This window comes from Rhincodon typus, chromosome 9, assembly GCF_021869965.1.
Source record: "Rhincodon typus isolate 14 chromosome 9, sRhiTyp1.1, whole genome shotgun sequence".
In the NCBI taxonomy this organism is placed as follows: Eukaryota; Metazoa; Chordata; class Chondrichthyes; order Orectolobiformes; family Rhincodontidae; genus Rhincodon; species Rhincodon typus.
This window is the reverse complement of record NC_063340.1, coordinates 51,565,754-51,592,473: the sequence shown is the minus strand read 5'-3', so window position 1 is coordinate 51,592,473 and position 26,720 is coordinate 51,565,754. Positions and strand designations below refer to the sequence as shown.

The 26,720-nt window shown below is 40.7% G+C and overlaps 1 protein-coding gene across 1 annotated transcript in view; it reads right to left on the bottom strand.

Annotated features, from left to right (window-relative positions):
• vash2 (vasohibin 2) overlaps nt 1–26,720 on the bottom strand; it is a 100,182-nt gene that overhangs the window by 666 nt on the left and 72,796 nt on the right. The window contains exon 5 of the mRNA XM_020512000.1: nt 2,546–2,927. Within this exon, the coding sequence (XP_020367589.1) occupies nt 2,546–2,927 (382 nt within the window). The remainder of the gene's footprint in view (nt 1–2,545; nt 2,928–26,720) is intronic.

The window sequence follows — 26,720 nt, the reverse complement described above, 5'->3', positions numbered from 1 at the left end:
TAATTTTGCTACATTATGAGACTGACATATGGCCACTGAAAATATGCCTTGAAGGCTGAACTTGATGTCCTTATGTAATTATTTCTTTGTTGAGGGACGATTCACTGTAGCAAAGGATTCTTCCATTGATGAGGAAAGATAAATTCTGGAAGGGTCTCAGCGTTAATAGGAAGCAAAAACGTAAGCATTTACTGAAAGGCTTAAGTATCACTGTAGGGAAGCACAGTGATGGAGTTCAGGATTGTATTGTGCTAAAACAGATAGTGAGGGAGCAAGGGTTATATAGTCTACTAATGGTTCAAATTCATTTTTAGTAGCATAGGTGCCATATATTTTGAAGTGAAATAAGGAGACTACCATAAAAAAAAACTGAACTATAATTTAGTATGAATTAAATTACTTTGAGTTAAGAAACATGAGCTATGTAGCAAGCCTTTCTACTCAGGCGCAGATACTCTGGTACAAAACTGGTAGAGTGCTTTGTAGAAAACTTAGAAGAATATTAAGTTTTCTCTGGCCTAGGGATGAGAAGGTTCATTGTAATGTCTTGAAATTAATTAGTTAGTTCAACACATTGATTGAAATTGGCACCTATCTAATAGAACATCGAACATAGAACAGTACAGCACAGTACAAGCCCTTCGGCCCACGATGTTGTGCTGACCTATTATCCTACTCAAAAATCAAACTACCCTGCATATCCTACCCTAATCTGAAATTGTATTACAATTTACAATAATATACAGTTTTAACACCAACTGACCAAATGCCTTAGCAAAAGCCATTGGTAAAAATCACAAAGTAAGCATTTGCTTCAACTTCAGTTCAGAACTATTTGTATCTTTTTCTGACACAATTGAATTTTACCTTTGAGTGACTCACAACTGTATACCAAGTTAAATGTCAAAGCTGCACTTCTAGCAAAATTACAAGATTACAAGTTCAACAAGCACCATCAATGCTACATCATATTGTTAATGATACTATAATTTTGCAGTGCTGAGGGCGTTAGTGCAGGAAAGTATATATATGTCACATAAAAATAGCTGTGAGACTTTTTCCCTTCGAAAAGTGGTTAATACTGAGGGCTAGAGTTTTAAGGTAAGGAACACGAAGTATTTAGGTGGGCACTCGAAACACCATGGCACACAAGGCTATAGGCCAAGTGCTGGAAACTGTGATTAGAATAGCTAGGTGCTTGATAGCTCTTGTGGGCACAATGGGCCGAAGGACCTCTTTCCATACTGTCAAAATCTATGACTCTATTTTAATGGAAAATAAGACAGTTGAATTCTTTAAGAAGCAAATGAGATTGTGAAATCCTGCAGAATATGTGAAAGTATTTAAGGGAGGGTGAATGCAAACTTTCACAAGGTAAACACAACAGTTCAACACTTGGATTTAAAAATTGTTTATAAAATGTCTTTTCCATTTTCCTGTATCATATAATATAAATCAATTATTCTTAACCATTTTATATTACTTTTAAAAAGCAATTTTAAACATCTGGATGCACTTAAATTGGACAAAAGTTTAGAATACTCATGTTTTATTACAGTGAAATCATCTGGACAAGTCAGTCCATTTGCAAGTTTCCTTAGTGACAGACATTCCCTCGGGCAATTTGGTCTTTCACAATCAATAATAACTGCCCCATTCATCTTGAATCTTGCATCCTTTTAGGTATTGTTTCCCCAAGGACTTCAGGTCTCTCTGCACTGTTATAAATATATAGCTATAGTCTATTGTTACATTGTTCCACTGTCATTAAAATGTAACAACATAGAAAATCAAAAATAGAATATAGATTCCGTTAAACTCAAAATCATCATTGTTCATAATCTCCAAAATGTTTGACACTTCTTATTAGAACAAGAATTAGTCTAGTTCTGTGCAGAGATATTGGTTCTCACAGTGACTATATTTCCAGTTTGCCCACAAATTCAACTTTGGCCTTTTCAAAGAAATCAATCAATTTTCCACTTAGATTTGTGTCCAACAGAAACTTTTAGTTCCTGAGCTTATTAAGGCCTTGGATGAATTTCCACCATTGTGAACACAAATGTCAAAAGTCAAGCTACAGTCTCCTGATTTTTGACCCAATATTTGCCCAAAGTGAACCATATATAAAGAGAAAAGGAAACCATGGACAGAATCTTGTGGAGGCCATGGAGGTCTTGGTGAGCCAGTGAGAACCTGGTGTCTCCTCCCCCTGAGAGGGAGCCACACCTCGTTCCGCTCAGCTGATTGACAGGCCAGCAGGTGGCGTCTTCTCCCCCAGGATAAAAGACCCAAGCGGGCACGAGTCATGCATGACAAGAGCTGTCAGCTTTTCAAAGGCTGGCAACTGTATTGAGTGCCACTGGGGTGACACCCACATTCGGCCCAGGATTGTCTGGATTGCTGGCTAGAGGTGAGTGATGGCAGGAGGAGGACCACAACATGGAGACATGGGGAGTCAGCAACAAGGGGTGATTCTTGGTCACCAAACCTGCCAGGACAGAGGGAACAAGATTTCACACCATGATGACTGAATTGCAATTACCTTCATTCTCATGTCCCGAGCATGCTTTTCCAACTCTTTCCGCGTCTCTTCTCTGCTCATCTTTCCCGTGTTTAAAACCAAATGCTTCCATTCAATCTGCTGGAAGCTGTGTGGATCATGGCATACATACAAGCCAATCTTCACCTTTTTCACAGTGTGCAGGTACTTTCTGTAAGAGTCATCAAATTCAAAAAACAGGTCACTGAGAGTTCGAAAGGTCAACGGCTTGTCCATCAAGTCCTCTCTCCTGCTCATGCCTAGTGTTCCATAGCGACCATTGTAATAGACACCCAGCACCACGTGGTGAAAGCAGTTCCCTGAGAACTGGGTTTTAAAGCTGATGGGAAACCTTTCTACAGCTGCTAGTCCATTCGTCAGGTATCTGACGATTATGTTAAGGATTCAAATGAACATTTAAAATGCATTTTGTTTTAGAACAGTCACCCAGCTCAGCACAGCTATTTAAATCGGAGGATGCTTGTTTGAGACCATGATAAATAATAAGACTCACTATCAATGACTTTATTAAATAATTCAGTAGTAAATTAGTTGTGTGTTATGTGTGCATAATGAAAAATTGGAATGACCATAACTGAGTATAAAATTATAGAGAGCGCTACTGGTCTGTGGTGCTTTTTGTGATTTTGGAAAGCAATAACTTTGTGTTGAAACTGCTTCTAGTATTCAAAGAACAAAAAGCTAAGTTATCCAGACTTCTTGCTTCTAACTGTTATCGAGAAACTTTGACTGGAAAGTACCCAAGGGAACAACAACGCACACTGTCAGTTGTAATTCATCTATTCCTGCCCTTGACTGGAAAGTACCTGTGGAAACAACAAGGAACACAGTCAGTTGCAATTCTACTATTCCTGCCCTTAGATAGATAGTTTTCCAATATTCAGGATGGAATTTACTATCCTCCTACATGGACTGTATAAGTTGAGTGGGTGGCAGTCACATTGCTTTCTTGCCATTGTCCTACTAAGGTGTTTGGTAGGTAGACACATTGTTAGCCTTCCCATCCCACTCTAATCGAGGTATTTAAGAAGCAATGATTGTCCAATTAAAGACCTCTTCCTACCGCTGCACCGAGGCAGATGGGGACTCTCCAGGCAGGAAGCCTGAAAGGCAAGCTCTGGTGTGTTTGCTTATGGGTTTCTACAGGAGGGGAATCCAAACAGAGAAGTATTCAGTGCCTAATCAACGGCGCTAGCATGGAATAGGGAGCCTGTTGAGAACCACGGCTATGCTCTTGTTGCCTCAGATTGGCCAGCAGCTCTTAGTGGGTGGGACTTCTGACCTTGGGTCGATAACCCAGTGAATGCCCCTCCCAATCCATGGCCAGTTAAATGCCTGATTAGCACCTCCAAAGTGAGCCTTCCTGAAAAGAGACAACCTTGAGCCTCCAGCCAACAGGTAAGGACCATGTCTACTAAATACCCCCTTCACTATCTAAGCTAGCATATGAAGAATGACTATTTAAGAATTACAAGTGTCTGAATCTTTCTGGATAGATAAAGGAGGGAAGAGCAACAAAAAAAAAGACATGTGAAGGACATGGCAGGGGAATTGAGTTTAAGAGCCACGAGGTTATACTGCAGCTCTATAAAACCCTGGTTTGACCACACTTGGAATATTGTGTTCAGTTCTGGTTGCCTCATTATAGGAAGGATGTGGAAGCTTTAGAGAGGGCGCAGAGGAGATTTAGCAGGATGCTGCCTGGACTGGAGGGCAGGTCTTATGAGGTAAGGTTGAGGGAGCTAGGGCTTTTCTCACTGGATCGAAGAAGAATGAGAGGTGACTCGATAGAGGTGTACAAGATGATGAGAGGCACAGATAGAGTGGATAGCCAGAGACTTTTTCCCAAGGCGGAAATGGCTATTACGAGGGGGCATAATTTTAAGGTGATTGGAGGAAGGTATAGGTAAGATGTCAGAGGTAGGTTCTTCACACAGAGAGTGGTGGGTGTGTGGAATGCGCTGCCAGCAGTGGTAGTGGAGTCAGATACATTTGGGACATTTAAGCAACTCTTGGATAGGCACATGGATGATAGTAAAATGTAGGGTATGCAGGGTAGTTTGATCTTAGAGTAGGATAATAGGTTGGCATAACATTGTGGGCCGAAGGGCCCGTACTCTGCTGTACTGTTCTATGTTCTATGAAAGTAATTGATAATAGTAGGTATTTATTTTGGCTTTTGTTCCTGACATATGAAGTGCTGTCTAAATCCCATAAACAACTGCAATGTGAAGTTGCTAAATTGTTCTATTAAAAATCCACCCTGAAGTCATCATTTTAAGTCATTGCAGTTGCTCCATGTTATGCTCTGATTCAGTTGGTATCTTTATTACTGCCTTTTATTCAAAAGTCTCACAAAAAGTTTTTCTCTTCAACACCAATTTCTTAAACAGCACCTTGGGAAAGGTTGGTATTACTTTCCATGCAGTCCAATCAGAAATCTTTCAGGAGATAATAAAGTCAGCTTTCAAAGCAACATCTGCACGCTTAATTTTTTAAAAAATCATTAATGTGAAGTGGGCTTTGCTACATTTATTGCTCATCCCTAGTTGCCATGGAGAAAGTGTTAGTGAGCTGCCTTCTTGAACCCTTGCAGTTATTTGGTGCAGGGACACCCACAATGACATTAGGGAGGGGTTTCCAGGATTTTGACCCAGTGCTAATTCAGGCTGTGAATTCTCACCAGGACCTTTAACACACTTCTTACACTTCCTCTACAGATGGGGTGAACAAAGATGTTGCATGATTAAATGTGAGAACCCTTCAAAACAGGCATGGGATTATGAAATGTCAATACCCTATGCCCATTGATTAGATTGGAAGCAGCATACCAATGTTAGGAACATAGGAACAGAAGCAGGCTGTTCAGCCCTCAAGCCTGTTCCGCCATTCAATGAGATTCAATGATCTGTGGCCTAACTCCATACACCTGCTTTTGGCCATATCCCTTTATACCTTTACCTAACAAAAATTTTTCTGTCTCAAATCTAAAATTAACAATTGATCCAGAGTCTATTGCTGTTTGTGAAAGACAGATCCAAACATTTCCCACTCTTTTTGTGTAGAAATGCATCCAAACATAGCTCCAAAACGGCCTAGCCCTCTATGCCCCTAGGTCTAGAATCCCCCATCAGTTTATCTTTATCTACCCTGATGTGGAGGTGCCGTGTTGGACTGAGGTGGACAAGGTTAAAAATCACACAACACTAGGTTATATTCTAACAGGTATACTTGAAAACACTAGCTTTCTGAGCGCTGCTCCTTCCTGAGGTATAGTGTGGACCTGAGGAAGGAGCAGAGCTTAGAAAGCTAGTGTTTTCAAATAAACCTGTTGGACTATAATCTGGTGTCATGTGATTTTTGACCTTTATCAACCCTACTTTTCCTGTTGGGCTATCGTGGTGTCTGCTCATTCTAGTGACTCCAGCGACTTGGCCAGAATCATCAGCAGACAGCAAATACCATAATTGGCGATAACATCACTTAAAGATAGCCTGCATTGCTGAAAGCTGGCCTGTAGTTTTTCTTAATTCGTTAATGGAATGTCAGTGTCATTGGCTGGGCCCACATTTCTTGCCCATCTTGAATTATCATCGAGAAGGTGCTGGTGAGCTGCTGTTAGAAAGGGACTTGCAGGATTTTAACACAGCAACAACAAAGGGACAGCGATATGTTTCCAAGTCAGGATGGTTAGTGGGTTGGAGGGGAACTGGGTGTTGCTCTTGTCCTTCTAAATGGCAAAGTTTGAGGGATGGAAACTGTTGCCTGAGGAGTTTTGGTGAATTTTTGCAGTTCATCTTGAAGGTGGGCCACACTGATACGACTGAATGTTGGTCTTGGAAGGTAAGAATGTTTGAAGATGTGGTATCAATCAAATGGGCTGCTTTGTCCTGGACAGTGTCAGGCTTCTTGAGCATTGTTGGAGCTGCACCCATCCAGCAAAGTGGGAAGTATTCCATCACACTCCTGAATTGTATCTTGTAGATGGTGGACAGACTTTGGGGAGTCAGGAGGTGAGTTACTTGCTGCAGAATTTCTAGCCTCTGATATAAATAGTTTTAGTCCATTTTTGCCTTATGGTTGATTACTTCCAAATATTAACATTTTCACTGCATTATTTTTTAGGTTGCCTCTTTGACAGACACTTAGAGGTTAATATATTAACAATCTGTCCCTCAACGTCAACAAAACTAAAGAACTGATCATCGATGTCGGAGAGAAAGGAGGAGACACGCCCCCTTTTACATCAATGGAACTGAGGTTGAGAGAGTGAAGAGTGTCAAGTTCCTCGGAGTGATGATAACCAACAACCTGGCCTGGGCTTCCCATGCAAATGCGACAGTCAAGAAGGCACAACAAAGCATACTGTCCTGGTGCATCATGGCCTGGTATGGCAACTGCTCTGCCCAAGACTGTAAGAAATTACAGAAGGTGGTGTGCACAGTCCAGACAATCACGGAATCCAACCTTCCATCCATGGACTCCAATGGCACAGCTCACTGCTGTGGAAAGGCGGCGAACATCACCAAAGTCCCATTGCACCTCGGTAATAACTTCTTACAACCTCTTCCGTCGGGCAGAAGATACAGAAGCCTGAACACACCCACAAGCAGGTTCAGGAACAGCTTCTTTCCGGCCATTATCAGACTGTTGAATGGACTGTATCCTCAAATAATGTAACCTGCAATGTAACCTGTTGCCTCTACATCTTTTTGAACTGTACCTCCTTTGCTTGCTGTGATCTGCCTATACCGCTCATAAACAAAGCTTTTCACTGTTTTTTGGTACACGTGACAATAAAGTCAATCAATCAATATGGTCTCTTCAACAAATTTCTAGTAAGTTGATTCCATGGGCTTTCCAATCCCACTCCATGTCTGTTTCGTTCATATGAAGCACTACTCAAATGTAATTGCCATGAATGGGCCAGCAACATACATGGCCAAATCCACTCCATCAGTCAGGCACTGACTCCCTTTGATCAAGAAACCATGGGACGGTTGGTCATAGGCCTTTCCACCCAAGACCTTGCTGATGGAAATGAAAAGGTGGTGGGGTTTGGGCATGCCACAACCTTACATATTAATACTCCTCCTGCCTCTAAACTCGCCACATTTAGGAGCACAAAATTGCAGCCCCTGTGTTCAAAGCGCAGCCAAATTTTTTTTTGGCCCTCAAGGGCATTGGAAAATCCTAACCTTTGTATTTGAAGTTCAGAGAATGTCCTCAGGACAGAATGAATTTGACATAAAATGTAAATGTTTGGAATGCACTATCACAAATGGCAGTGGATTCTGGATGAGTTGTTAATTTCAAATCGGAGGTAGATATATTTTTAATAAGCAAAGGTATTAAGGGATATGCCCCAAAGGTAGGTATATGGAATTAGGCCATAGATTAGTCATAAATCTCATCGAACAGTGGAACAGGCTTGAGGGGCTGAATGGCCTACTCCTGTTCCTATGTTCCCATAAGATCAGCTGGTTTGAAGTCTACACAGTCATGAAAATACAAATATAATACTAATTGAGGACTGATTAATTCCCCTGCCATATTTTATACAATTCATCAAAATATTACTTTCCTCTGATTTGAGATTGGGACATAGAATATGCGAAACGATCATGATTAGAAGGATTAGGTAAGTTTAATAATTGAGATGACTGGTTTGCCACAGTCTGCTGTCTTACCAAGTCATAATTTTTGGACATGGTACCAATATCATGATTTCAAAATTTTAAAAAATCAAATTTCACTTGCAGCATATGTCACTCAGTCTGTTCCCATTGACTGAATCTCTGTTCTGTTAATTTCTCAGACACTCCATGCTGTTGACTGGACTTGTCCCATTGTGTCTCAATATGCTTTTGAGGCCGGTCAAGTGAGCCTTCAAATTTTAATATTCCTACTTTGCTTCATGGAGTTGTACTCTCTGATTGATCATTTTATTCCTCTGGAATTTGGCTTTTTGTGACTGCATGACAGCAGCATTAATAGAAACAGCTTTCAATTAGATTGAAATACTATGTTTATTTTCATAATCCTGCAATTTTCCAGTGTTCTCCTATAGTTTACTTGTGATTGATACCTCCCTGCATCAGTTTCCTCAGTATTTTGCCTACAAACCATAAAATGCTTTAGTTATTCACTGATAACTGTTCTTAAAAACATTTTAGAGTTTTAACAATAACTCTAAGTTCTATGTTTACAAACATTTCTTAGAACCAGCAGCATACATTCACCTGAAATGTTTTACTGGTGAAGCAAAATGGCGAGTTAAATAAATACGTTGGGAACCCACAATCAGTAGGTCCTTACTTGTTGCATAAGTGCAGGAACTTGTCAACTATTGCTCCATTGCTAACACTACTGGACCCTGAGGTCAGTGGAAGGTTCCTGAATGTACGTATTTCTGTCAAGTACACATGCCTCTGTTCACATTTGCAGAGGGTACAGAAAAAAATGACACTAAGGGGTGTACCGGGGAAGATTATAGTATAGTATAATGTGACTGGGCTAGTAACACTGGGGGAAAAGTGTTCAAAAGCCACCTCAGTCACTGGTGAAATTTGAATTCAATGGAATGAATCTGGAATGTAAAGCTCATCTCAGAATTGGTAGCTCTGTGAATGATCATTGTCTTTAAAAAGCCATCTGACTCACTGATGGAAATCTTCTGGCCTCCATGTAACTCCAGACTCATAGCAATGTCGTTGTCTTCTAAGTGCTTTTAGTTCAATTTTGGGATGGATGGCAATGCTGGCATATTCAGGGATGCTCATGTCCCATGAGAGAATAAAACAAACCGAAGCTAAAGGTTAATGCTTGTGGGACATAGGGTCCTATTAAGTGGACTGAGAAAGAAAAAAATAAATGTTTTGCAATATCATGGTGGATTCTGGAGTTTAAGAAGAGCTCCAATCCTCCATCAGTGGGCTGGGAAATTTCCTGGTGCCCAGCATACCAACCTGGCAATTGATCTGAGACTGGCGCAAAGGAAGCTCCTGATTTGGGAGTCTCTTCCGTGTGGACTTACTTGCTTGGAGAGGATAGAGGGTCCAATCCAAACAAGGAGCACTGCAAATGAGCAATGAAGACAAAGACCTGGTAGATGTACCTCAATCGATTTTCCCATGTTTTCCAATAACACATGACTGACAACAGAATATGGTGATCTGCAGAGATTCAGGCAGTAACTGGAAAGTTCTGGCAGGGAAGCAATTATTATTTCTAGATTAATTAACTGGAGGCTGTGACATAGTGCCATTTCCTTTTGGCCACCTGTACTGCTTTGGCTCTGCAGAATGATAATCTTTCAAGTGAATAATATTGGTTCATGATGAAACAATTTACCTGTGTTTACATGTACTAAAATTTATGACTGCCAAATAAAAATGCAACAAAATATATCTTAGAAAGTACAAGGAGCTGTGCATTGCATACCTGCCACCGGACTCCAGGGTACAAATTTCCTCATGGAAATGCTCCTCTTTGGGTAGCCTTGGAGGATACATTAAAGTTTTCTATTAACTCTTTATGTACTATGTTTCTGAGTTAAATTAATAAATTAATTGATTTATGTTGACACTACTATTGTCCACAAGACAATAATTAATGAATAGCTACATTACAACTGTTAATTAATTATCTGCATTTTATGAAAATTCCATTGTAATAGATAGTAAGACAATCCTTACTGCCTATTCTCTCTTTTCAAGCAAAACCCCTTTGATTAAGGGAAATGAGACCGAAAATTATGCATAATAAAAAAACGTGTAGGGAACATTAATCCCCCTCTATCCGAAGAAACCTACTTCTGAAAGCCAACGACCGCCCCCTTCACCCATCAGCATATAAATCAGTACTCCCCCATGTTGAACATCAAAGAAAAGAAGCACTGTGGATAGCAACGTATTGAATGTACTCTGGATAGGGGACTTTAGTACACAACACAAAGAGTGGCTGGATCTAGTGGTCAAACTGTTGGGTCCTAAAGAGTATATCTAGGTGACAGGCTTGTGGCAGGTGGTGACAAAATCAGTAAGAGGGAAAAACATATTTGACCTTATCCTCATCAATCTACCTGTCACAGATACGCATGTCCAAGACAGTATTGGCAAGATTGACTGCTGCCTAATCTTTGTGGACACAAAGTCACATTGTCACACTGACCATAGTGTTGTGTGCCACCACCACCATGCTAAATTGGACAGGTTCAGAATATCTAGCAGCTCAAAACTGGGCCTTCATGAAACACTGCAAGCCATCAGCAGCAGTAGAATTGTAAGGAATAATAATCTCATGGGCCTAGGTTCTCCATTATTCTATTACCACCAATCGTGGGTTCACTGAGGCTTCAAGTGAATGTCAGGAGCAGCACCAGACACATCCAAAAATGAGGCACCAACCCAGTACAGGACCAATAATCACACAAGCCCGCAGATCTAAGCTCTGCCATCCTGCCACATCCAGTTGTGAACAGTGCTAAACAATTCATCAACTAACATGAGGAGGAGGCTCCACAGCATTCCCATCCTCACAGACTGGGGAAAGCTTCTGTTATTAATGTCAAGTGACTAATTCATCTCAGCTTCTCCAAAGGTCCTCATCCAATTCAACTCACTCTGTGTGATATCAGAAATATCTGAAAATAATAGGTACTGCAAAAAGGTCTGAGCCCACCGGCAACATTCCAGCTGTAGCACTGAAGACTTGTGTTCCCGCGCTAGCCACCTCCCTAGCCAAGCTGTTCCAGGGTAGCTACAATATTGACGCTGATCAATAATATGTTCAACAACAGGCAAAAAGCAGGATAAATCAATCTGACCAAATACTGGCCCATCAGCCCACTCTTTGCCATTAGTAAGGTGGTGAAGGGGTCATCGATAGTGCTAGTGAGTGGCATTTACACAGAAATAATCTGTTCACTGATGCTCAGTATGGATTCTGCCTGGACCATTCAGCTTCAGACCTCACCATTGCCCTGACCCAAACATGGACATAAGAGCTGAATTTCGGTTGAGTTCAAGTACTCCACACTCTCATCCGTAATAATAGACTCCAAAATCTTAGCAACAATCTTCCAGCTTCTTGTCTTCTGCTTCCCCTCCTTTTTAAATAGGGGTGTTACATTAGCCATTTTCCAGTCCTCTGGGACCCTCCCTGACTCCAGTGATTCCTGAAAGATCACCACCAGTACCTCCACAATTTCCTCAGCTCTCTCCTTCAGAACTCTGGGGTGTAGTCCATCCTGTCCAGATGATTTATCCTCCATGAGACCTTTCAGCTTCCCCAGCACCTTCTCCTCTGCCACTGACTCCCTTGAAGTTGTGGTATGCTGGTGGTATCATCCACCATGAAGACTGATGCAAAGTACTATTCCTCCACCATTTCTTTACTCCCCCTACTTCTTCAGCCTCATTTTCCATTTTTGAAGACTGGTCCAAAAAAAATGTCCACTCTTGCCTCTCTCTTACATTTTAGATATCTAAAAAACCTCTTGCCATCTCTTTCATATTACTAGCTAACTTACTTTCATATTTCATCTTCTCCCCTCATTACATTTTTAGTTATCCTCTACTGGTTTTTAGAGGCTTCCCAATCCTCTGGCTTGCCATTAATCTTCACCACATTGTATGCTTTTTCTTTTGCTTTTAAGCAGGAGACAGGGGGTGGGGTCAGTTATTCAGGACCATATCAGAAGATCCCTGAGGGAATAAGGTAGGTTCAGAAGCAAGGGTAAGGTTTAGAGGCTTCAGGGTAAGTGTGGAAATCCCTTTCAAAATAACTCTGTTACACCTTTCTTAACATTTTCCAACAAATCCATTGTGACATCCATCACTGTCTCCATAACAGTATAAACCCTAATTGCTCCATCCTCCAACACTATTGACTTTTCCGACTGACACCCACAGTGGAGCCTAACCCTATCAAACGTAGGGGTCAGTTAGCTCAGTTGGCTGGACAGCTGGTTTGTGATACAGAGTGATGCTAACAGCACAGTTCAATTCCCACACAGACTGAGGTTACCTTGAAGGTCCTGCTCCTTAACCACATCCCTCACTGGATGTGGTGACCCTTAGGTTAAACTCACCACCATTCATCTTTCATGAATGAGAGAGCAGCACCAAGGTCCTCTGGGTTGATGGCAACTTTACGCCATCAAATTCTTCCTGTCCAAAACTGCACACCTGGCCTCTGCTGGTGAACAAACAATTTGCATTTTATGTGTAAACAAGGTCCTCAGCATTGATAGAAGATTGGATTGGCATATTGCATTTAACTTACCTCCCTCTTGAAGCTTGGCTGTATTTTGCAGCACCTAGACCGACAATGTACTGACAGCATTGCACTCAGTCATTTAGATCTTATTCATAGAAACGTAGAAGATAGGAGCAGGAGTAGGCCATTTGACCCCTCAAGCCTGCTCTACCATTTAGTACGATCATGTCTGATCACTGAGCTCAATGTCCTAATCCCACCCAACCCCCTATCCCTTGACCCCTTTAGCCACAAGAGCTATATCTATCTCCTTCTTGCAAACTCAATGTTTTGGCCTCAACCACTTTCTGTGATACTGAATTCCACAGGCTCATTGCTCTCTGGGTGAAGAGATTTCTCCTCAGCTCAGTCCTAAAAGGTTTACCCCTTATCCTTAAACTATGACCTTTGTTCTCGACTCCTCCACCATCAGAAATCTAACCTATCTGATCCTGTTAGAATTTTATAAGTTTCTATGAGACATTCCTCATTCTTCTAAACTCTGGTGAATCCAAGCCTAACCAACTCAATTTTTCCTCTCATGTCAGTTCTGCCATCCCAGAAATCAATTTGGTAAACGTTTGCTGAAGCCCCTCTCTCTAAACCACTCGTACGCTTAACCTCCTTCACTGTTTCTAAGATCCTTCTGCAAACTTACTTTAGGTCAACACCTCACCTCCGTTTCCCAAGCCCTGCCTAATCTTGAATCCTTCTAATGTTAAAAGCATTGTGTAATCGATGCTCTGTTGACTGAGAATCAATTTATTGTTGATAGAAAATAATTTGCACAATGCAGGTAACCAACTTATTGAGTTGTTGACATAGATCATTTGATTGAAGGGAAATTTCTTACTTCTGATCATTAGGTTTCTTGGAATTTCCGCCCTAAGGGCATTGTGGGTCAACCTACAGCATGTGGACTGTGGCAGTTCTCCACCACTTTTACAAGGGCAATTAGGCATGGACAATAAATGCTGGTCAGCCAGCGATGCCCATGACCCATGAGGGAATAAAAGAAAAGTTATTGATAATGTCCAGTCTCCATGTTCATCCACCACTAAGTGGAGGACAAAAATAATCCTTTTTACAAACCAATTCAGGGCTTAAAGCTTAGTCATATCTTCCATATTCCTTCTTGTGGCAATGACAAAACTAGACTGAAAATAAAATCTCTGATGCAGTCTTCCTCAAATTAACCACTGGACTTGCTGAGCCAAGATACACAAACAAACAGAATTAGGAGAAACAGGCGCGATAAGACAAGGATGTAGCAGATGTTAGTATTTTGAAGTTATAAACAATGCCCTGGAAACAATGAAGTAACAAAGAACAAGGAACAAAGAAAATTACGGCACAGGAACAGGCCCTTCGGCCCTCCAAGCCTGTACCGACATGCTGCCCATCACAACTAAAACCCCCTACCCTTCCGGTTTAATTTTAACCTATGGCTGGATCCCAAGAGAGATGGATAAGTGGGTTGGGATTGGGACATTGGGGAGAATATCTCTGGCAAGAGGGAGGCTACAGGGGTCAGATGTAAGGGCAGGGAATGGCTTTCAGCAACCACTCTCCCCACTCCCTTTGCTGACACCAGGCCCCTCAATTGGGCCTGTCAGCTTTCAGGAGGTAAGGGAGACTCTCTCAACACATCTCTCTCACGCACACATTGATTCTCACGGTCCTCCTGCCAACATGCTGGCACCGCCAGACCACAATTAAATTCCACTCATTGTTGGAAACAAGGGTGCAGAATGCAGTCAAGTACTGTGCTTGTAAAAGAAGGTTGATATGGCCTGACAATGTAGTAAACTGGCTCCGTCCTTTGAAAAAGGGTCAGAGAAAGGAACATGTTGGAGATTTTGGCTGTAGCCTGGAATAAGCAGCACTGCAGTCTAGGGAAGGAGATGCCAGAGAATTGTTTGGCCATCTCACGAAGAAGGAACCCAACTGATCAATAATGTCAATAATTATAGCCATAACATACTCTAGCTAAACATTGGTAAAGTATTTACTTGCTGGGAAGAAGTAACAAAGCTGCTACTGTTACTTAACGATTACTCTCTTTCTCCTTCTCAAGTTTTAAAACTCTGTAATCATGTTCTGTCATAATTTTAAACAAACCATAATCCCGTTAAGCACAACAACCTTTTGAGTGGGTCATCAATTTGTTTTCTTGTAATTCACAAGTTGAAGTGAACTATAAATTTGGTTGAGTGTTTTCTATCCTTATTGCAAAACTGCTCCAAGTGGAACAGTACAATTACTGACCATGAGACACTCATACGATTACCACACATAAGGGCACATTCTTTCACATGGTATTCAATGCTAACCATATGATTCTACAGTTCAGTAGCTTAATTGCTACTTCTGTGATTTTGATGACAGTACCCTTCTTGTTCCTCCTTTGTGGTCACATAAGTCGTGTTTGGTTCAAAAAGATTATTCTGTAGCATTGCTTGCAAGAGTAGATGATTATACACTGTAAATACGATTGCACAACAAGACAAAGTTAGTTCCAGGAATAGATAAATGTAGGACAGTAATGCATTACTGGACTGTAAAAAATTGGTAGAATAAAGTTTGAGTCCGCCTTAATATCCAAAAGGCTAACAATTACATTCTACCGTAGGAGGAGGGAAGAGAAGAACACAGGGCCAGGATGTGAGTGCAGATGAGAAACATTCGATAGGGAAAAAATATTTTGCTTATGAGGCAATATTCATTACCTTAAAATGTCCCAACATGCTTTACAACTGATGGGAAATTCTATGCAGTAGTCATTGTTGTAATGTAGGAAACGAGGCAGCCAATTTGCACGTAGCATAGTCCCAGAAACAGAATTGCAATAATGACCAAGTAATTTGTTTTAGTAAAACCAGTTAAAGGATTGACTAGGTCACTGGGGAGAATTCTCTAAAGCTTTTCTTCCAAATAGTGTCGTGGGATCTTTAAAGTTTAGGTGAGGGCAAACAGTGCTTCAGTTTCAACACCTGATCCGAAAGACAGCAGTGTGTCAAATCATACTCTCTCATAACTACACTGAAAGATCAGTGTAAATTTCTGCCTAGGTTGTTGGAGTGAGAATGAGATCATACAGCCTTCTGGCTCTGAGGTCAGAGTGCTACCATGGAGCCACAATCAACATTGGGAGAAAGGGTTGGGCAACTGCTTGGGGAGCTAGCCAAGCTAGTCAAGAGCAGAACAGACTGAAACTGTTCGTCCTGACTCCCTTGGAATGATCTCTGACACTTGGCAATACAAACCTTTGAAAACAACCATTTAACTTTTTGCTCGTTACTAGTTCCAAATTTTTTGTGTCATATCAAACTCTCATACAATATTTAAACCTTTCATTTTGATTTTTGAAAGGCCTGTTTTGCATATTAATTTCATGGTTTTCAGTATATTTCAGGACATCGAGTAACCTCTAATTTTCAAGGTAGTGTTTTAGAACAAGGAGTTGGGATGAAAACTGTTACAAAGTGGTGATTTAAGAACACTGTGGGAGTCTTGGGTTTGTCATTGCTCAAAAGGAAGCTTTAATTTGGAAGTTATAAATACAAACCTCTCTTCAAAAAAGGGGTTGAAAATTTCCTTTGAAGGCTTAAAAGAAGCTATATTTATGTCAGCCTAATTGAAGATTGTGTAGCGATCACAAAGAAATTCTGTGTCAGTTTGCCCTCCTCTAGCCTCTACCACATTATCTGTGCTGTGCTAATCAATTACAAACAATGTTATGGAAAAGAGGTTTGTTTTTCACAAACAGGGGTGCCTTGTATTTGTATGATTGATGCAGCCTAATTTCCTTACAATGTAGATGTAGCAGGGCTTCTCAATGTGGGAGTCAAAATACTAGATGGGGTCACGAGCTGAAGTTTTTGGGTCCCAAGCTCTAGGCCAGCAATTGGCCGCTATGATCTCTGAAAGAGTTATAACAGCCATGCTCCATTCTAATAGCAAACTCCTCCCCATTCTCACTGAGGGATTGCAGCAACTTTCAAGCCTCAAAATGGGGTCACATTAGGAAACGGATTGGGAAGCTCCAAGCTAAAGTCTTAGAAGCAGTTCGTCAGAAGTATCTATGTGTGGCGAGATGGAAGGAGACTGTCATTTTTGGTTCTTAATAGGCGCAAATTCAACCATACAGCAAGTCAAAAGGCCCAAACCATTTTCCCGTTTAGGCTTCATCATGTTGGGCACTGTAGTCACTAAGTAAGCAACTCCCTACAGCTCAGCACTTCTGGATGGTGGAAAATTTGCCAAGTTTTTTTACAGTATGTGGATAATTATGGAACTGTGATATGATATTTGCAGGCTGAGAAGAGAGGTGTAATAGTCTGTACAAGGGGAGGTGTACTTAGCTGAACATGTAGAATGCACTGTGGTGTAAATAAAAGTGTTTTGAATAAATGACTGGGGTCGGACCTTGGTCACTCCTGGATAGGGGAAAGCTTCCCAATCCAGAACGTGCCACAATGAGAGACCCAAGTACTATTCAAAGTGGAACCAAACCACAAAGGATGGCAGCAGCAGTGGTGACTCCAATCCAACAACAAATTTATGGCCACCAACAAAAACTTATAGCAAGAAATTGAAAATCTTCTTTAAAGATCAGAAAACATACCTGATGAGAAGTTTAGCACTAGTTGAGGTGTCACTGCCTCTTAGACTACAATTGGAAAACCTAAAGGTCCACAGAGAGGCCAGTGTTAAGAGTTGTGTTAAAAGCAATTCCAGAGGTATCAAACAGCATCTGGTTTGTACACCAAAGAGCAGAAACAAAAGCTTACTACATTCCTGTATGTGGTGGGATCCATTGTTGATGGCATGTTTGTGAGACAGGAGAAAGGAGATCTCTGCAGATTTTCACACCATCCTAAAAGCATTTGCTGAAGGACACAACTTACTTTCTCCTCAAGGGCTCCCAGAGAGTTACTTTTTAGTTTTCAGGGGCTGCTTTTGCATTCTCACCAACACTTTTACTAGGTGATACAGTTACATAATAACATTACTTTCCGTATTTTGTAATGGACTATACCAGACCACCTAAAAATATAGGTAGCCTAGACCCTAACTTTTTCTTATTTTAAAGGTAAATGTTTGGTGCTGTGTTCCAGATACAATTCGATTGGTCAAACTACTCGATGTTAAGCAAAAGACAATTTATTCAAACACTATAGTTAAAATACAACAAAAGAAAGAAGAACTTGGAATAACTTAACTCTATTGGAAAACTTAACAGAATACTGGTTACAATAACTATTACTAATTAACTGTTCTGATATAGTAGCATCCCATGAACATACCCTTGTCAAAAAGGCAAATTCAGAAAACAGATTGTCTCACATGCGACTCCTGTAGCAGGCAGAGAACCCCCAGCTTTTGGCTGTAACTGAGAAGTTCAAAAAATAGCTTCCACCTCTTCAAGACCCTAATGGCAACTGCTGAAAACTAAACCTAAAATCTCTAGTTCTGTGGGTGGGAGCTTGACCACACCCATTCAGGCTGCTTCTATCATTCCAGCTTTAGAAAAAAGCAAGTTTTTGGCTTCAAGGCTTCACAAGTTGTTTATCTTCTCATACACTGTTCATCTCCTGTCCTCAACCTCTCTCTAAAAGAAACCAGAACAAAACACACCTCTTCAAGCCACAGCATCGTCACAAATCATGTTGACAGGGACTCTCATAGATGCAGAATTAGAAAAATTGAGCAATATCCTCAATAATATCGACCTCATTAACCCGAAAGCCACAAAGAAAACATTAATGGCCTAGTTACCACAGTATTTAAATTAGTACCAGAAAACAGACAAGTTAGCGTGAGTTTTTATTTCTAAATTTAACTGTCATATACTTTTACATACAAAAAACCATCAGATCAAACATGCCTTCCACAGACTGGCCAGATCATGACTAATGCATGGCCATCACAATCTCACAAAGCTGATATTTTAACTAGGCAATTGTCACCCTTTTAACTCTAGCTTTGATTTTGATCTTTATTGCAATTTAAATTTAACAACTGACACAGCATTAACTGCAATAGCATTCACTTCAATAGCATTCACTTCAATATTTCCTGCAGATTAGCTCCTGATCATATGTAGCATTAAGCAAGAGAAGCCCCCTTAAAAACCATCTTTAACACATTTATAAGCTTCTATGAGATCGCCTTCCATTCTTCTAAACTCTAGAGAACAAAGACAATCTCCATCACAGGACAAACCTACCAAGAATCCATTCTGATGAAGAGTCACTAGACTCAAAATGTTAACTCTCCTTTCTTCCCACAGATGCTGCCAGACCTGCTGAGCTTCTCCAGCAATTTATGTTTATTTTCTACCAGGGAATCAATCTGATGAACCTCCATTGCAGTCCCTCAATGGCAAGTGTATCCTTCTTTATGGCAAGGGGACCAGAACTGCACATAATACACTATTGCTCTATACAATTGATGCATGGCTTTTATGCTCCTGTACTCAATTCCTCTCACGACAAAGCTTGCTTTCCAGAATGCTTGCTATACGTGTGTGATAGTTTTCAATGACTTATAATAAGGACGTCTCAGTCCCTTTGGACATCAACCCTTTCTGACCTCACAATTTAGGAAATACTCTGCATCTTTCTATCTCCTGATTTGATTTGAATTGTTTTGATTTATTGTTGTCACATGTACCAAGGTACAGTGAAAAGTTCTGTTTTATGTGCTCTTTAGGCAGACCGTACCATACAAAGTGCATCAGGTGACAGAACAGAGTGTAGAATATGGTGTTACAGCCGCAGAGAAGGTGCAGAGAGAGAGAGAGAGAAAGAGAGAGGTCAAAATTAACATTTGAGAGGTCTGTTCAAAAGTCTGATAACAGCAGGGAACAAGGTGTTCTTGAATCTGTTGGTATGTGTGTTCAAACTTTTATATCTTAGCACCAAGGAGGAGGGTGGAAGAAAGTATAACTTAAGTGGGAGGGGTCTTTGATTATGTTCGTTCCTCCTTATTGACTCTGCCAGCAACATATTAAATGCCGTAGTGTTAAGGGCTTGGATGGGGAGGAATTTGTTAACTGTGTTCAAGAAAATTTTCTTTATCAATATAGGATGTGCCTATTAGAGAAGGAGCAAAAGCTGACCTTCTCTTAGGAAGTAAGGCAGGGTAAGTGATGGAAGTGTTAGTGAGGGAGCACTTTGGGACCAGTGAACATAATTCTATTAGTTTTAAAATAGTTATGGAAAAGGATAGGCCTTGTATAAAAGTTAATTGTAGCAAGGCAAATTTTGATGGTTACGAGACAAGAACTTTCAAGAGTTGACTGGAGCATACTATCTGCAGGTAAAGGGACAACTGACAAGTAGGAGGCTTTCAAAAGTGAGATAATGAGAGTTCACAGGCAGTACCTTCCTGTTAAAGTAAAGGTTAAGGCTGGTAGGTGTAGGAAATACTGGACGAATAAAGATATTGAGGTTCTAGTCAAGAACAGTCGTGAATTAGTTATTGATAACTGGGATCAAGTGAATCTCTTGAAGAGTGTAAAGGGTGTAGGAGCATTCTTAAGAGGAAAATCAGGAGAATAAAAAAGGGATGTGTGGTAGCCTTGGCAGACAAGATTAAGGATAATTTTAGAGATTCTACTAGTACATTAAGAGCAAAAGAGCAACCAGAGAGAGAAAAGGGCCCCTTAAAGATCAACATAGTTGTCTATTTATGGAGCCACAGGAGATAAGAGAGATATTAAACAGATATTTCATTTCAGTATTTCCTAGGGAACTCGGGGAAATAAATTTTGATGTCTTGAAAACAGTTCACATTACAGAACAGGAAGTTCTGGAGGTATCCTAGGACATTGTGGGAAGCTAAAGAAGAAATTGCGGGGCCCGTAGCAGTGATATTTGTCTCATCTACAGCCACAGATGAGGTGCCAGAGGGCTGGAGGGTGGCTAATGTTGTGAAAGGCTATAAGTAGAAACCTGAGAACTATAGACCGGTGAGTCTGATATCAGTGGTGGGTACGTTCTTGGAGGGGATTCTGAGAGATAGGATTTATGTGCATTTGGAGAGGCAAGAACTGATTAGGGATAACCAGCATACTTTATGCATAGGAAATCATGTCTCACAAAATTGATCGAGTTTTTTGAGGATATGACCATATAAAAGGGCAAAGTGGTAGACATTGTCTACATGGACTTTAGTAAAGCCTTTGACAAGGTTCTGCATGGTTCTACTGGGTGATCTTAGATCACATGGGATTCAGAGAGGGCTTACCAACTGGATGCAAAATTGGCTTGACACAAGGAGACAGAGGGTCATGGTGGAGGGTTGTTTTTTGGACTGGAGGCCTGTGACAAGAGGTGTTCCGCAGAGATCACTGCTGGGTCCATTGTTGTTTGTCATTTATAGAAATGATGTGGATGAGAATTTAGGAAGCATGGTTAGTAAGTTTGCAGATGACACCAAAATTGGTGGTATAGCGCACAGTGAAGGAGGTTATCTAAGATTTCAAAGGGATCTTGATCAATTGGGCCAATGTGTTGAGGAGTGGCAGATGGAGTTTAATTTGGATAAATGTGAGTATGGCATTTTGGTAAAATGAATGAGGACAGGACTAATATGGTTAATGTTAAGGCCCTGGGTAACGTGGTTGAACAGAGAGACCTAGGGGGTCAGGTACACAGTTCTTTGGAAGTTGCATCACAGGTTGACAGGGTGGTTAAGAAGGCATTTAGCACGCTTGCACTCATTGCTCAGACCATTCAGTATAGGAGTTGGGAAATCATGTTGAGGTTGTACAGAATGTTGGTGAAACCACTTTTCAAACACTGTGTACAGTTCTGGTCATCCTGCTGTAAGAAGGATATTATTAAACTGGAGAGGGTTCAGAAAAGATTTATAAGGATGTTGCCCGGACTGGGAGGTTTGAGTTATAAGGAGAGAGTGGATAGGCCGGGACTTTTCTTCACAGGAGCATGGGAGGTTGAGGGGTGACCTTAAAGAGGTTTATAAAATCATGAGGAGCATAGGTAAGGTTTTTTCCCTAGGGAAGGGGAGTTCAAAACTAGAAGATATATTTTTAAGGTGAGAGGAAAAAGATTTGAAAGGGACCTGAGGGGCAACATTTTCAGACAGAGGGTAGTTCATATGTGGAATGAACTACCACAGGAAGTGATAGATGCAGGCACAGTGATAAAATTTCAAGGACATTTGGATAGGTACATGAACAGGAAAGGTTTAGAGGGATATGGGCCAAACACAGGCAAGTGGGACTGTTTAGTTTTGGAAACTTGATCGGCATGGACAAGTTGTACTGAAAGGTCTGTTTCCGTGCTGTATGACTCTGTGACTATAAAAATTCACCACAGTGCAAATCATTATCTTTTAAGATGGACCCATACTCCAGTAGGGATTTGATGAATAATAGGTGATCTTATTGAAATACATTATACTCTGAGGGGGATTAAAAGGACTGATGCTGAGAGAATGTTTTCCCTTGTGAGGAAAACTAAGTCTTGGGGGTACAGTTTCAAACAAAGGGGTTACCATTCAAGATGAAGATGAGGAGGAATTTGTTCTCTCGGATGGTCAACAGTGTTTAGAATCCACTTTCTCAGCAAGCAATGGAGATATGTTAATAAATGTAAATCGAGGCTGAGTTAGACAGATATTTGATTGACAAAGGAGCCATGGGTTATGAGGGGGAGGAAGATAGTGGGGTTAAGATCTCAAGCAGATCCATTACAATTGAATGATGGGACAAGCTCAAGGAGTCAAAAAGTCTACTCCTGCTCTTATTTCTTATATTCTTAAGCTGCTGGTCATCTGTATGAAGACCAACTGTGATTCAAAAGCTTGGCCAATGTGTCTGTCATAAAGATTAGCACAAAATTAAAAGTGAAAATGTCACAATCCATGCTACTTATTTTAATGATTATCCATAACTTACTCTGCATATATCTTCACAGCTGGAGACAAGAATACTTCATATTTTGCTCTGAGCTAAAAGTTTCTCATCAAACGCCATTTTTAAACCAAATGCGTGTGGTATTGTACGATGAGCAGTATTTTCTTTGTACTGTCCCACTTTCCACATCTAACAGTGCATCATGTAATTTGGGTTCTAAGCATACGAAGATACTTGCTCCCCAAGAAGAGAAATAAGCTGAATTTCAGCAGCTAAAATAATGCTTTGAACTCCTGTCCATAAAAAGATATTCCTGCGGGCTATGACGATCAAGTACTTAACATTTCATTTTACCAGTCTGTCAGGTTTATTCATATTCCTTTCAGATGCTGTTTGTGCCCACAATGAGGATGGATATAAGCTCCAATTAGTACTGATTGAACAACAAAATATCCTTTGTTAGCCTCTTGCATTTGGAATCCTGTTGCAGCTGATTCTGGGGTGTGCTTAACGTGGGAATTTCACGTACATGAAATCATGTCTGCATTCTTCCAAACTCTTCAAAAATTAAGTGCATTCAGCTGTCAGTCTGACTGCTAATTCTTGCCAGGACCCTTAACACACTTCTTACACTTCCTGTCCAGATGGGTTGAACAAAGAAATTAAATTTGAGAGCCCTCCAAACTGGGCAATGTGAATACCCTGTGCCCATTAATTTATGTCGCCGGGAGGATTCCAATTGTATTGCCTGCTTATTTCAGTGATTCCAGTGTCCTACCAATGCTAACTGCACTGCAAGTTAGTCTGGTGCATCAGCAGACAGCAAATACCATAAAGGGCTATAACATCACTTAAAGATAGCCTTCATTGTTTAAAGCTGGCCTCTATTTTTTTCTTAATTCATTCATGCAATGTCAATGTCATTGGCTGGGCCAGCATTTATTGCCCACCTCGAACTGCCATTGAGAAGGTGCTGGTGAGCTTCCTTCGTGAACCATTGCAGACGTTGAGGTTTAAGGATGCCTGCTTGGGAGGATAGTAGAGGTGAGGAACCTCACAACTTTTAAAAAGTAGGTGGGTGGGCATTTGAAATGTCAAAACATTCAAGGCTTTGGGCGAAGTATTGGAAAGTGCGATCAGCATTGATAAGTCAGAGCAGATTTGATGGGCTGAAAGGCCTCTTCTGTGCTGTATGCCTCTATGATACCTTATGACTATGGCTGTTAGGAAGAGAGGTCCAGGAAGTTGACCCACCGACAGTGAAGGAACAATTATATATTTCCAAATCAGAACGGTGAGTGGCTTCGATATGGGGTGTTCCCATGTATCTGCTGCACTTGCACTTCCAGGTTGTAGAGGCCACAGATTTAGAAGGTACTGTTAAAGGAGGATTGAGAAGTTACTGTAGTGTACTTTGTATATGGGACACACTGCTGCCACTGTGTATTGGCAGTGAAGCAAGTGAATTTTAAGGGTGGTGGATGTGGTGCCAATTAAGCAGGATGTTTTGTTCGGGCTGGTATTAAACTTCATGAGCGTTTTTGGGGAGCTGCATCCATTCAGGAAAGTGGATTGTCAAGGGAAGTTGCTTCTACCTCACCTACGGAAATCAGCTCTCGTTAGGGTCAAGATTGCAGTGAGGTAAAAACTACAAATAGCTACCATACACAGCAATTCATGAACATTTGCTATAGATTCTCCTCACCAGTTCCTCAGCTTCCTCATGCCATTACAAAATGATTCCTATTCTTAATATTCTTTCAATAGCGCAGAACTCAGATAACAAGGTTTTTCAAATGTAAGAAAATGCTCAGTATGTCTGGTTCAGTATTAGAACAGTCACATGACCATAGTAGAAGGTAACCTCATTCTGCAGGAAGGATTCAATGTTAAGCAAAGGCCCACAATATTTTCATTATGACAACATAATTAGGTTTGGATGGCAAATCTTATTCATAAAACTTTTCAAAAATGTTTGTGGAAAAGGAGAAATTAAAATAAAAATTAAATCTAATGACATAAAGAAAAACTTTCCCTTTTTTTTAAACACTTTTCAAATAAATACAGAAGCAAAGATTTCTGGCACAAAAAAGGCCAGTTAGTCCAACATGCCTTTACCAGCCATAGAGTTATCCAGTTTAACGCCAATTCCAATTTAGACCATAACACCATAAGAAGTTGGAACAGGAGTTGTCTATTTGACTCCTAAAGCCTGCTCCAATTCCAATATTCAACACGATCGCGGCTGATCTGGCATTCCTTATGTCCATTTTCCTGTGGTTTTCCTCATAGTACTTGATTCCTCAACTGATCAAGAATCTATTTCAGCCATATATATATACAACAACTCTCCTCCCACAGTTTCTTGGTCTGTAGTCCTGTAGATTATGCCATTGTATGTCAACATTTTATTATTTTTAAAAGATACGATGAGTGTTTATGCATCTACCAAATCAGTGAATTCCAAAACCCCCATTACTGTAATGGATGGAAGAAATTCTCCTTGACTCGCCTTTAGTTCAATTATTTCAAATCAATGCTCCCTAGTTACTTATCTCTCTGCTCATGGAAATATATTTTTCCATCCACCCTATCCAAACCCCTGATAATTTTATATATGACGACTAAACCTCTCCCTTCAGCTTTCCATGCTCTGCAGACAGCATCCCCAGTCTATACAATTGTTCCTCATTATCAGGATTGAAAGATTTTAGCAATGTCCTTGTAATTCTCTTCTGTGCCCTTTCTGGTACAGTCACACCCTTCCTGTAATGTGATGACCAGAAATATGGCTTATCAAGGTGCTTGGCTGTGCCTAAGGGCCTGGATCAGGACTTTGGTGGTCATCAGCAATGTGGCTGGTGATCCCAACGGGTGGCAGCAGTGATATCAGGCAGCCCAAAGTCTCTCAGCATCTGCAGGGGAGAGCGAGCCAGCGCAGGAGCGAGCCCAGGCTAAGCACTTAAGAAGCACTGTAATGCTGAACTTTTAATTTTATTTCTTTGTTTTTCTATCCTACACCTAAAATTTTGTACAGAGGTACCTTGTAGCTAAGAAGGCACCAGGAAAGGCGACTTTGTACACTTTTCAGTGTACTCCTGTACTTGAGTACATGGGATAATAAAATCTAATTCTAATACTCTACCTGTGGTCTAAGTAACTTTTAAAACAGTTCAAGCATTAACATTTACACTCTCTGCCTCAACAAACAGTGGACAATATCCCACATACCTTCTTAACCACTTTATCTATCTTTCATGACGTTAGGATATCCTATTGTGCTTTATAGTGAGTTTCTGCTATTTTAATGTAGAAGAAATGAAAGAGCAGGAAACTGTTAATGAGAAAAGAAACACATTGCCAGACCGGCTTCTTTACTGCCTCAAGCTGTAAACTGCTGTCACTTTCTTTGTTAGCTTATTCCCCAGATTTAAGTAATATCACTGACAAAATTAACCACGAACCGCTTCAAACAGAATACTGATGTTAGTTATTTTATGCTTCTTTGTGTTCAGAATTAGTTTTGTTTAATTCCTTTACTTTGTAGTGCTTTTAATTGTGGCATGTGTTGCTCAACTTGTTTTTCAATGGGCGGCGATATGATGTCACTGCTATGATGGGGCGTACTCACAGTCTAAGGTTTAGTAAAGAATAAACAGAACACAAATTCTGAAGTGCAGGGAAACAAAGTCAGGTACAATGACCCCAATGCCATTGGCAAGGGTGTGTTCGATTCACTTTAGGTAATGTACACATTTTCATAAAACTATTTTAGTTCAAATTATGAGATAACAAGGTGCAGAGCTGGATGAACACAGCAGGCCAAGCAGCATCAGAGGAGCAGGAAGGCTGATACTTCGGGTCTAGACCCTTTTTCTGAAGAAGGATCTAGACCCGAAACGTCAGCTTTCCTGCTCCTCTGATGCTTGGCCTGCTGTGTTCATCCAGCTCTACACCTTGGTATCTCATAATTTCCAACTGATTTTTGTTTTGTCGATTGATTATTGT